The sequence below is a fragment of the Sphaeramia orbicularis genome, chromosome 5, assembly GCF_902148855.1.
Source record: "Sphaeramia orbicularis chromosome 5, fSphaOr1.1, whole genome shotgun sequence".
NCBI classification, from domain to species: domain Eukaryota; kingdom Metazoa; phylum Chordata; class Actinopteri; order Kurtiformes; family Apogonidae; genus Sphaeramia; species Sphaeramia orbicularis.
This window is the reverse complement of record NC_043961.1, coordinates 42320974-42333435: the sequence shown is the minus strand read 5'-3', so window position 1 is coordinate 42333435 and position 12462 is coordinate 42320974. Positions and strand designations below refer to the sequence as shown.

General features: G+C 39.7%; 1 protein-coding gene across 1 annotated transcript in view; it reads right to left on the bottom strand.

Moving 5' to 3' along the window:
* pxk (PX domain containing serine/threonine kinase) overlaps positions 1 to 12177 on the bottom strand; it is a 52082-nt gene extending 39905 nt beyond the window's left edge. Inside the window, 4 exon segments of the mRNA XM_030134398.1 lie at positions 1694 to 1741; positions 5397 to 5447; positions 11835 to 11885; positions 11888 to 12177. Coding sequence (XP_029990258.1) covers positions 1694 to 1741; positions 5397 to 5447; positions 11835 to 11885; positions 11888 to 11938 — 201 coding nt within the window. The 5' untranslated portion in view covers positions 11939 to 12177.
* Positions 12178 to 12462: the final 285 nt, after the last annotated feature.

Sequence of the window (12462 nt, the reverse complement as noted above, 5' to 3'; positions counted from 1 at the left end):
CACACAGAAACACACACACCCGTCATGACAGCTGTGAGTCAAACAGCAAATGAGCTGCAAAAGCCTGTTATCGATTTCAACAATGACATTACAGACAGTCTGTTCTGTTCCGTTCTATTTTGGTCTGGTCTGTTCTGCTGCGCTGTGCATGGTGTTGTGACTGTACTCCTGAACCAGCTATATAAGCACTGATGCGGAGGGTATTCTATCATGCCCACGGGCTTAAAAGTTTTCATTCTCCATACAGAGAACTATTTCTTTCACTAGTTACAGACTTTACCACTGTTAAACAACAACAAAGAAATACCTATCCATCCCTCTGTGTGTAAAAAGAGCAACTTCATATTCATGAGTGCTGCACTTCATTACAAATTTAAATTCTTATTTCCATTTTGAAAAAACAGACTCCTGTAGCAAAAGCTACTTTTCCTCTTGATCTGTTGATTGTGATTAAAAATACGCACTGACATTGGGCTACAATGCAACAAAATTATGTGTGCCTGACAGTCATTCAATTCACCACCCGCCACAGGCCCCCCACCTCTAAAATGAATCTGCGCCGCTGCCCAGCAATGCCATTTTAGAAGTTCTAGATGAACTAGGGGATGATTTGGGGCAGTCACAAGGAGGCGTCGTGCAATACCTTCTATGACAAAACTCCTCGCAACATAACATTTTGCACTGTTGCCATTAGTGCTGGCATATCCCAGAGCAGTTTTCCAACGTACTGTCTCCATGGCCAAACAGTGGCGCACACAAAATCCTCATTTAAATAGGACAGTCACCAAGACTGTGCACCAGTTGTCATTTGCGTAGGCAATCTTAGTTGATCACCCATGACCCGCAAATCATAGGACACGCATTTTTAGCATGACAAAACAAATTTGCACCAGTTATTTACGATCTTAGTAGATCAGGCCACTGGTGTTTTAGAATGTATTCATACCTGCTTCATTTGGTCCATTTAAAATGGACCAGAGTTTGTTTCCCCACAAAGTCCAGACATCTTTTTAGGTGTGAATACAAACATGCAAACACTGATTTGAATCAAACAAGCGGACTCTGGGCCGGGTTCACTTCTGATGTGAATATAATCGGCCTCAAGAAAACAAAGAACCATGTGCATTTTTGTGCTTGAAGAGCTACCGTAGCCACTGCAAGTAGCCGAGCCACGTGGGTAGTCAGAGCTAATAGCAGCAGCCATGGACAGATGTGGAGCAATGAGGAGACTCACTGACATTTGGTCAGATACCCATATCACAAAACTGGCTCCGAATGAGCTGTTCTTGACAGTTAACATTATTTTCATAAATTTGTGTCTGTAAAAATAGAATGCATATTCCAAAAACGATAACTGCACGTAGAATCTGCATGTTTGTTTTCATCAACACCCACCATCTCTGACTCACCCCGCCCCCAACTTTTCTGTCCAATCCCAGTGCAGTTTGTCACATCTGTGCTTCTGTTCATAAATTTTGGTCCACTAGCAAAAAGTGCAATGAGAATCCAAGCCTACCCAATGAAAAAAATAAAGTCTGTTTTCGATTCAAATCAAATAAGCAGACCAAAGGACTTGCCAGGTGTGAATACACCCTTAACATTTTCTTCCAAGAGAAAAAAAGCACCTCATGTTCAGCCTAAGAAAAGACAAAGGATGAAAAAGATAAACTCAATAAAACTGTAACAAACTCACCAGTAAACTACTGTTGAGGACGTCGAAGTCACTGTAACGACGGATCACCTGCAACACACACGCACGCACGCACACACACACACACACAGGTTAGTGAATGTGGCAAGGACATTTTCTAAAATACAATTAAAATTAAATCTGTGGTTATGTACCATGACTAGGATTTTTATTTTCTTTTATTATATATTATTATTATTATTTCTCATTTATTTTTATTTCAATCTGTTAAATAAGAGCATGTAACTCTTATTCATTATTTATTTAGATTCCATCCATTTTGTCAAGATAATTTTTTGATTTAGAATTGATGTTTTGTTTCCCTGTTAAAAACTCCACTTCCTGGTTGGGGAGGGGCAGGACCGAGCCTCACCTATCAGGCCACACCCAACCATTTAAGAAGAAGGATCAGGCCCAGCACATCCTCTTTTTCCTTTGTTTGATGGGGAGCATGCGGCCTGAGTAGGAGACTAAACTTAAATGCACTGACTGGATATAGATGGACATCTGAGGAAGTTATATTTTATGCTATGGCTTTTGAATGTCTTTAGGTATATTGGAATCGTTTTGATCATAGAGCTATTGTTTTCCTTGTTTAGATTTACATAATCTCATCCATGTCATCATTGATCCATTCATCCTGTAATAATCCTGCTGAAGACAAAATAAAAGCATAACCTGAATCCCTGACCAGTTTCATATCTGACCGTATGCCAACGCACAAGTTTTAATTATTTAATCTCAACCTGCCCTTCAATATCCCCCTTCACAGTTTTTACACTTGTGGGGGTTTTTTGGGTTTTTTTACTGGTGTTTTGTTGAGTGTAGGACAGAAGTTGTTATTGTTTGTATCTCGTCTGTAAAACTAATAAAAATATTGTGAAACTATAAATCTGTGGTTTTGTTGATTTGTTCCCTTTATTTAACTGTAAATATACACAGATTTAAGTACACATTTAGATTTTTATGCCAGTAACACTCTAAGTTGGGACAAAAATTTGTTTACTGCTGCTGTTCCATCACTTTTATATTTCCTGACACCTTGTAAGGGTTTTGTGAGAAAGCGATTTAAGTTGCAAATACTTTTTTCCATTCCCTGTTACACTTTGTTTGTAATTCTTGCTGCTGTATCTTATCTGAACAGAGGACACGATTGTTGCCCTTTCAAGGTTTAAGATGTTCCGTTGTTCTGGTTAATGAGGCCTGAGCGGGTAACAGCCTGTGGTCATCGTCGTCTCATTGCCCTCTTCATGACACATGTGTTTCAGTATACACATGTGGACTGAAGACAGAGGTACATATACTGTCCTCTGTGTCCTCAGGAGTCTCTCAAGCCTGGTTCCATCTGTGTTGCCATGGTAATGCTATGTGATGCTTGTAGCAGTACACACATGCTAATATACACGTCCATGTGACCAGAAGAACGCCGTTAAAACCAACTGATCAAATTCCAAACAACGAGCACTTAAATTGTCTCATGTATAAACCAATGTAACAGTCTGAGACCAGTGGCATGTCAGGAATGAATTGAATAAAACAAGACCAATCAGACAAACTCGGCAGTGCTAAGCTAACACTTGCAGATCCAACAGTACAAGGATTATTTCTCTAAAAATCTGTGAAATAAAGGTGGCATTGTGAACAGGATCATTATGAATTGAGTCTTATTTTCATGTTTTCTGATCATAACTTTGTTTTACATGACTGAAAATTTCAGCTATGGGCTAATACATTGGTTTTTGTGTTCCACTGAAATGATTTCCACTGGAAACAAAAAGCCCAGGGCTTAAAGGAATAAATGTTCCAGTTCTACCATCAAGCAGACGTCTCTTCTCCTTAGACTGCACGGCACTTTATATGAAGCTGTAAACTGTGGCAGTGCTGCAAAATGGCAACAGCTGTTATAAATGTTCCAAAGGTGTGTGTGTGTGAGTGTGGTGTGTATAGTTCAGTGCCTGCAAATGGTTTATTACCTCCACCAAGGACCCCGGAGGTAATGTTTTCATCGGGGTTTGTTTATCTGTCTGTCTGTTAGCAAGATAACTCAAAAGTTTTGGACGGTTTTGATGAAATTTTCAGGAAATGTTGATACTGGCCCAAGGAACAAATTATTACATTTTGGTGGTGATCGGGGGAGGACATTGATCTGCCTTGGCGGAGGTCTGCGCTCTCCGAGTGCTTTTTCTAGTTTATCTATGGGTAGATGCTCCACCAGCTGCATCGCCCTGGACCATCACAGATGATATTTTTGCACTTTAACACACTAGGTGCTCTTTTCAACTTGTTATATTGTTTTCTTCATATCATAATATCTAACTCATGCACAAATTGACAAATGTATGTGGGATATGTTGAATTCAGGTGTTTCTTTTCCTACAGGGGTCTGGGATACAAAACAATAATGACAAATGTCATAATATAATTTTATATTGGAATAAATACCATTGCATTGGCTAGTTTGGTTAATTGTTGTCTTTGCTCCAAAATGCCTCATGAGATGGTTGTAACTTAATTTCTCTCAACATCAATTTGCTTTTTTTTTTCTTTATCCATGACTATGGTTCTGCCTCTAAATTTCTAAAATATTTTTCATGCTCTGATTGTAAATAATAATTTTCTACCACAACTAACCATTTACTTTCTTCACACGTCATGAGGAAAAAAAAAATCCACCATTAAACTTTAAGGAAATATTGATACTTCTAAACTATATGGACATAAATATTGGGACACATCATGTCTACATTTGTAAGATGTCCTGTTAATGATGATTTGACATAGAAACATCAATAATAATCAATGATATTTATCCCAGTATAAAACTATATCATGACATTCGTCATTATAGTTGTGTATCCCAGACCCCTGTTAGAAAAGAAACACCTGAATTCAACAGGTCCACATACTTTTGTCTATTTGTGTATGAGTTAGGCAATTATGATATACAGGGTGTCCCAACAAAATGTATACATACTTTAAGTAATTGTAAAATAGGTGTTTATTAAAATTCATTTCATTTTCAAAATGTAATAGAATTTACAAACATCATTTTATTGTTTTATCACTGCCTGTTCTTAAACTGATGTCCGTTATGGTCCAGACACTGCTGACAACGCCAAGCAATGGAATCGCACACATCACCAAACAATTCCCTTGGTATTTGTGTGCATTCACGTTAAATGGCTGCTCTCAGTTCAGCAACTGTTGCAGGTCTCATAGCGTAGACATTGTCTTTTAGGTATCCCCATAAAAAAAAAAAGTCTGGTGGTGTGAGGTCTGGTGAACACGGAGGGCCTTCAACGAAACCCCTCTGTCCAATCCACCTCTTTGGCAAGTTCACCAAACCTTCCTGACGGTAGGGTTTGTGCACGTTTTCCACAATATTCCACTTCCTTATTTTCTACAGCTGTTAATAGTTTTTCAGGATAAATTTACCTGTAGGCCAAAATGCACATATTTTTTATGTTTACCTCCACTGAATGGATTTATAATATCTTTTGTCAATGAACACAGACTGACTGTAAAATAAACACACTGATCAGCTGTTCTCAAACTGTAAACTTACGGTTTGTTTAATAGGAGGGGAAAATGTTGGAATTATTGTGATGTTGTGAAAATGCAATGATTTAAATCTGATTATAAGGGAACACAAACTTTGCTTGTTGGTTTATTACAATGTAAGAAAGGCTGTGATTGGTATATTTACCTGCCAGCTGTTTTCCACAGACACACCCCTCTGGACTCGAATGATGTACTCCTGAAAAAAGAAGAGTACAAAACACCTTAGTTTAAATATTATTCCTGCTCCTAAAACCGTCCTGACTACGGCTCGAACAATAAAACTACTATAATGTAATTATTGTGATATGATCTTTTATCATATTGTGATATCACTTTATACTTTATGATGCTGGATTATCACACTGTCATTTATATATCATGATATTTATCATTATTGTGAAATTACATTTTTTTCTCTTCGGGATTTATTTTGTTTAGAACAGAACAGAGATCTTTATTGTCCATGAGGGGTGTAACAGTGTGCTTGTTTGTACCGAACCGTTACAGTTCAGGGCCTTCGATACAAAACGGAGGTGTACCGTACGAATACATGTAGCCTATGTGAAGAATGTAAACACCTGGGAAGCAGGGTGGCCTTAAGCGGAATCCTGTGCAGGGTTTCCTCTATATACATTCAGCAGTGGTGATTCTCATCACTGCTGCAAAATAACACAAAAAATGACAACAGAGTTTAACTGAGACACAGAAGCCTGTACATTCAAAGCATGTTAAGTTTCACTTTCGGGTTGGGATGTTGCAGCTTTGTGGCACATAAGATTCCTCGGATTCCTTTAAAGCAAAAAGGTTTTTATTCTTTAAATCAAGTTGGCAAAATCAAGTGAACCTATTCCTCTTCTTCACCGTGCCTCTGCTGTGGTGTTACTGTGAGGTCACGTTCACACCACCTTAGGGAATACTGTGAGGCGTTCAAAACACTGAGAAAGTTACAGTGTTTGCCATAAACAAACATTGAACATTGAAAATACATGTGGGGTGCCTGTTAATGCACAAATGACTGAACAATATTTTGTAGAAATCTCCTGTGTCCCATAGGTAGTTACACGACACGCCCCCCCCCCCCCCCCCCCCCATTCACTTGTCTCCTTCACTGTACTGAAAATGTATCGAACCAAAGACCACTGTCGAAAACATACTGAACCAAAATTTTTCTGTACTATTATACTCCTATTATTCACATTGTGGAAATTCATTTTTGGCCCCAAAGAAAAAAACATACAACAAATTATTACTCAAGACTTCGCAGCCAGTACAACAGATACACAAGAGCTTCTCACCCCAAGGGCTTGCATAGACACAAATAAGCACAGATAGCGGCCCAATATAAATATCAGTATCAATTGAATTAAAATAATCCTACTACAATGGACGTTTCTGTGTCTGGCGTCTGTCCGGTGTTTGTCCAATCAATGTCCTGATGTTGCAGCATGGGAGGGCGTATGGGTACAACGCTGCTGTTGCACCACGGGAGTGTGCTATCGTACAATGGCACCATGGGTACAATGCCACTAGTAATAAGCAATACGTAAATCACCAAAATGCTATTATGCAGGGAAAATTAAGCACCTTATGTGAATTTGGCTAACCATAAAGTAGAAAATAGGTTATTTTTTATTTAGTAAGATAATAGAGGATGGTATGACAGATTTCTTATAAATGTTTCTTGTTGTTGAGGGTACCCCTGCCTCGTCTTCCTGAGGGGAGTTTCAAATTTGTGATGAAGTGGATGTGTGGGGTCCTGAACTATTAGCAATAGTTTCCTCCTGGTCTGAGATGTGTACAATTCCACAAGCTGCCTCTGGGGGTCCTGTATGATCTTGCTTGCTGTATAGATTATTTGTGAGCTTAGTTTTGCTCCTAGCACCAAGGTTCCCATACAAACACGTGATATTGTATGAGATAACACTCTCCCAGCAGACTGATGTAGACTATCCTCAGAATTCCTTACTCACTTCAAACTTTTAAGCTTTCTTATAAGAAACAATTGTTGACTTGCCTTTTTAAATACATAATCTGTCTGTTATTTAAAACTTAAGTTCCTGTCTAGGATATGTCTAGGTAGGGCTGCTCGATTATAGAAAAAAAAAAAAAAATCACGATTATTTAGCAATAATTGAAATCACGATTATTAAAAACGATTATTTGTTAACCTTAAAGTTGTTTATTTTTTCTTGCAAAGCAATGTAAATATACTCTTTAAACATAAATAAAGCTTTTAACCACTTAAAACAAGTATGTCACTTTTGTATGAAACAAAAAAATCTTTGAATGCAAATAAGTGTACTGTAAATTCAAGTATGTTTCCTTTTGTAAATAAATAGTGCACTGTAATTAAACTGCTATAGACTTGCCATAGAACTGTAGCAATAAAAAAAACCTCACGTAAAGTGCAAATTATAAATTCAAGTATGTTCAATGTAGTATGAAACAGTAAATTCAGTGGTGTGCCGTGAGGTTTCAGTTCAGGCCTTCTGTATACATCAGCCATCCAGAATACGCACGTCAGAGTTATACGGGTTAGGGTTAGGTTATACGGAAGTTACAGCATAAAGAGATTCGGGAGACTGAAGATTGCATTGCGGACGAAGTTGTTTTTATGTGTTTTAGTTTTTCATAGATACGATAAAGGTGGCGGTGGTTAAACGTTAGATGGTTAAAAGGTTTGTTGTGTTAGCGGTCGGGTGCGGACACAACTACGAAACACTTTTGCACGTGATGTGTTTTTGCTCTTCGTCTTCTTCATCAAACCCAAAGTGATTCCATACAATTGAATTGGACTTGCCTTTTTTTTTTTACCAAGCACTTCTGCTGTGATTCTCCTGCCGTTTTTCCAGGCCGCTAGGTACAACTTTCCTCTTGGGGTGGACCTGCCGACTAGCTGGCAGCAGTAGCGTAGAGGGGGGGCGGGGCAGAGCAGCTCATGGTAGCTTGCGGTGCGCGTGAATTAAGACAACTCAAACTTAATAATCGTTTTTTCTCGATTACATAATTTTTGTAATCGTTGCGTGTAATAATTGAAATCGTAATTGAATTTCGATTAATTGCACAGCCCTATGTCTAGGTATTTAAAACTGTTCACTATCTCCACCTTTTGCCCCCCAGTGGTGACCAGCTGACATGAAGGTTGCTCTCCTTTGGCACTAACAACAAGCTCTTTGGTCTTGGCAGAGTTAAGGAGTAGAGCAACTCTTGCCACACCATGCCTAAAGGTGGTCTGTATGCTCAAAGTAGGCTCTCTCTAGCTTCTTATTACCTCTAGCCATGAGGACCAACCATCGCCATGTCGTCGGCATATCTATAAAGGCTAAATTTACCATCACAGATCTGCTTTTCATTTATGTACATTGAAAATAAAACAGGAGACAGGACACATCCCTCGAGGCACCCCAGTCTTCCAGATATCTCATCAGATACATTACGCTGTACAAACACCAGCTGAGGATGGTTCAGTTAGAAAAACCTTGATCCATAACAGAACGTGGCCATTGGTGTCAAGTTTTAACACCCAGTTTAGTAAAATATCAGTCCAGACGATGTTAACAGCTGAACTAAAATCAATAAATAAGATTCTGGCATAAGTCTCAGAGTGCTGGATGTACTTACTGACTCTGAACTAAAGTTAAAGTGGCATCCCCAGTAATTTTTCCTGCCTTATAAGCAACTGTAGACTATCTAACAAATGAAAGTTTGCTAGAAACCCCAATACTACCCTTTCCATGCATTTACATAAAATGCTGGTAAGCCATGGATAAACACATACTGTTTTGCTGTTTTACTTAAAGGTCCTGTATGGACTTTCTGCACAATATTGAAAAAGTCTCATTTTATATATATGCCTGATCATAGTCTGCAATTTAAAATGAGACTATCAGCACCAAAATAAGTTATTTCCAAATGCTTTTATCAGCTTCCCGGGTCGGGTCAGACGGGACCGGACTGATTTACGGCAGAACTTACGTCTCTATAACAACACCACACAGAGCGGCAAAATTTAGCAGTGAAAAGTAAGCTGAATGAGTGAAAAGTAAGATCTGTCCTTTTTTCTAAAAGAAGGGATTTCTTGTATTTATTTTGTTGTAATGGTGGACACTGGAACTGGAGATGGGAATGGCAAAAAGAAAAAACGACAGAAGAGTACAAGAAAGCTAAACAGGAGAGTGGTAGATCACAAGCTAAAACACGGATAACCTCAGCATTGCTTTCAACTGATGGAGAGAACTAAGGGAGTTAAAAGGAATGAAAACAGACCCAGAGTTGGCCCTCTTCCTTCTAGACAGGTATAGAATGGTTATTTTCTTATACATATGCATTGGAACATTGTATTTGACTATAGTGGCTGTTGGTAGCTCAGTCAAACACTTAGTAAACACTTCTGCGTTAGCCCCAGGGCTAGCTCATTGGCGTTAGCTGCAGGGCTACCTCTGTGCTGTTGCCGTTAGCTTCGGAAATATGTTTGATTTCAAGTATTGTTTCAGTCACAAACTAAGGGCTTCGTAAGGCAAGACTGAAATGGTTCTGTACAAAGTTTAATGTTCATGCCAGGGCCTGGATACTTAACTGACCATCGGTAACAAGACAATTATAAAAGCAGAATAGCAATTTGTGAAAAAATTGTGCTGTGAATGCAGAAGGCTGAAGCAGCTTGTGCTGACCTACTAATGCAGAATGATGAAGATGTTGAATGACTGAAGTAATATCTGAAAATGCTTGAATACTTTGTGGAAATGCTAGTGCAAATGCATACTCTTGGGACACATCTTAGAGCACTGGTCTGTGAGTAACACTAAACAGATAGTCTGCTCACCTTCTGGACACTAAACTCTGGGGCACCATAAAGGCGGGGTAAACAGGACAAAGGACAGTGGATATAGGTTAGAAGTTCTGAATTTGTAGTGTAAGCTCCGGAGTAAAAGAGATATAGTATGGGGCCATTACTGTAGCAATATTATTTGCAAATGCGTGTGGAGAGTTGAGTGTCCGCATCTCAATCTGTGCGCAGTCGGATTTGCAAATGTGTAAATGAATCTGTAAATGCGCAATGAGATTGTGTGTCTGCACAACAATCTGCAAATGTGTAAAACAACTTGTGTTGTGTGTAATCAGATTTGAAAAGTCAAAGTATTTTCACTACAAGACCCAGAAATACAGACAAATCATTGGTTACAAGTCAAGCGGCTTCTTGATTGGCTCTCTTTACACACGTGAATTTTGCTACACTTCTGCCGTGACAGATCCACAATGTGCAGTGGGATTTGTCTGTAAAACCAGGGTTTGCGTGCCTGGGCTCAGCTGCCCTGGGCTCAGGCTCACAGGCTCCTTCATTCCGGCTGCGTTCGGCTTTGCTCGTTCTTGTACCTGACGTGAGTTTACGTGAGTTGTGCTTGCAAGGTTCACCAACTGCCACTAAAAATCATGGAATCACAAGGTAGATTCCATGACCCTTTTAAAATGAACAGTGAAAGATGTTTTTCTCCTTCTTCTTCTTCACAAGGTGGATTCCATGTTTTTCTTCTTCTTCTTCTTCTTCTTCTTCTTCTTCACAAGGTGGATTCCATGACCCTTTTAAAATGTACAGTGAAATATGTTTTTCACTGTTCATTTTAAAAGGGTCATGGAATCCACCTTGTGAAGAAGAAGAAGAAGAAGAAGAAAGATTAATCTTCTTCTTCTTCTTCGATTTTTAGTGGCAGTTGGTGAACCTTGCAAGCACAACTCACGTAAACTCACGTCAGGTACAAGACCGAGCAAAGCCGAACGGTCAACAGTTCAATAGTTGACCATTACAACCACGGGAGTCCTATTACTAATTTCTGTTTGCTCACATCCGTCATTTCCGGTTTCCTGTCATTAGCATTCTGAGCTAACATGCTAACACAGCTGATTCCGGTCTGACAGTAAACACGGAACACGTGACTGTGAGCCCATTATCGGACACATAATAATCGCTTTACAAATACAAATAATTATCAGGGGAAATTCTAACATTTCTACTATATCACAGTGCTTACACACAGGTTTTTATTCCAGCCGCTATGTGAGGATTGATCGAAGCAAATCTAAATGTCTTAACGAAAATGTCGACATACAAATACTGGTCAAATCGCCAAAAAGACGTAAACTGAATTTGTCACAATGGGCACCACTGATCCAACTGGGTCCCGGTTCTGAGGTCGGGTTCGTCTCCTGGGCCCCTCACGGAACAGGCTCTGAGCTCCGGTAGAACCGGGAAGTTCAACGACCTGTCCGATAATGGAACCCCGGCTATACACAGACCTTTTGGACAATATTAAGCTGTCAACGGGTTCGGCCCGAAACCACTGCGGGTTTTCTGGGATTTTCCTTAACTTTGAAGCCGGTATTTGGACTCCATTAACTGAAATAAGACCTGAAAGTGTGTCCGATAATGGATCCAGTGACGCAGCGACCTAAACGCCTCCGTTTGACCCACTACCACCGGCTGAACAGAACCGCGCTGGTTTGTGTTTGTCTGCTCTGATCCGTCCGGGACACCTGACAGGTCGCAGTCTTTGTTCTGTTCTGTTCGGTGAAGCCGGCTGTCACTCACCGTGTGGGACTGCAGGTTCTGACTGGCTTCGATCACCGCTGTCAGAGGGGACCGGTGTCGTCCAGAAGGAGCCTGCCGGGGGCCGGCTTCTCCGACAAAGACATCCCGGAGGCGAACGGGCGAAGAGGCGGCACGAACGTAGGTCTGTCAGAGACTTAAACCCGGGAACAGAGGATGAGGCGTAGCCGCGGATTGGAGGAGACAACTCGAGAGAGGAATGGGCTGTTAGCTTAGCATTAACGTAGCATTAGCATAGGAGGCTCCTGTAACAAGGAAATGCTCTCGGACCAGATGTAAACACGTAGATACGTGGTGGAGACGCGATGCGCGAGCGCAATATCCATCTTGGAAGCCACGCCCCCGAATGTCCTAAAATAAATGACAAAGGTCTATTTACAATTTTAAAACAGAATAAGAGTTGAGTGTGTGTTGTGTGTTGTGTGTGTGTGTGTGTTGTGTGTGTGTGGAGGTAATATAGATATAATATATTATATACATATATATATATATATATATATATATATATACACACACACATATATATATATATATATATATATATACACACACACACACACACACATATATATATATATATACACACATATATATATATATATATATATAT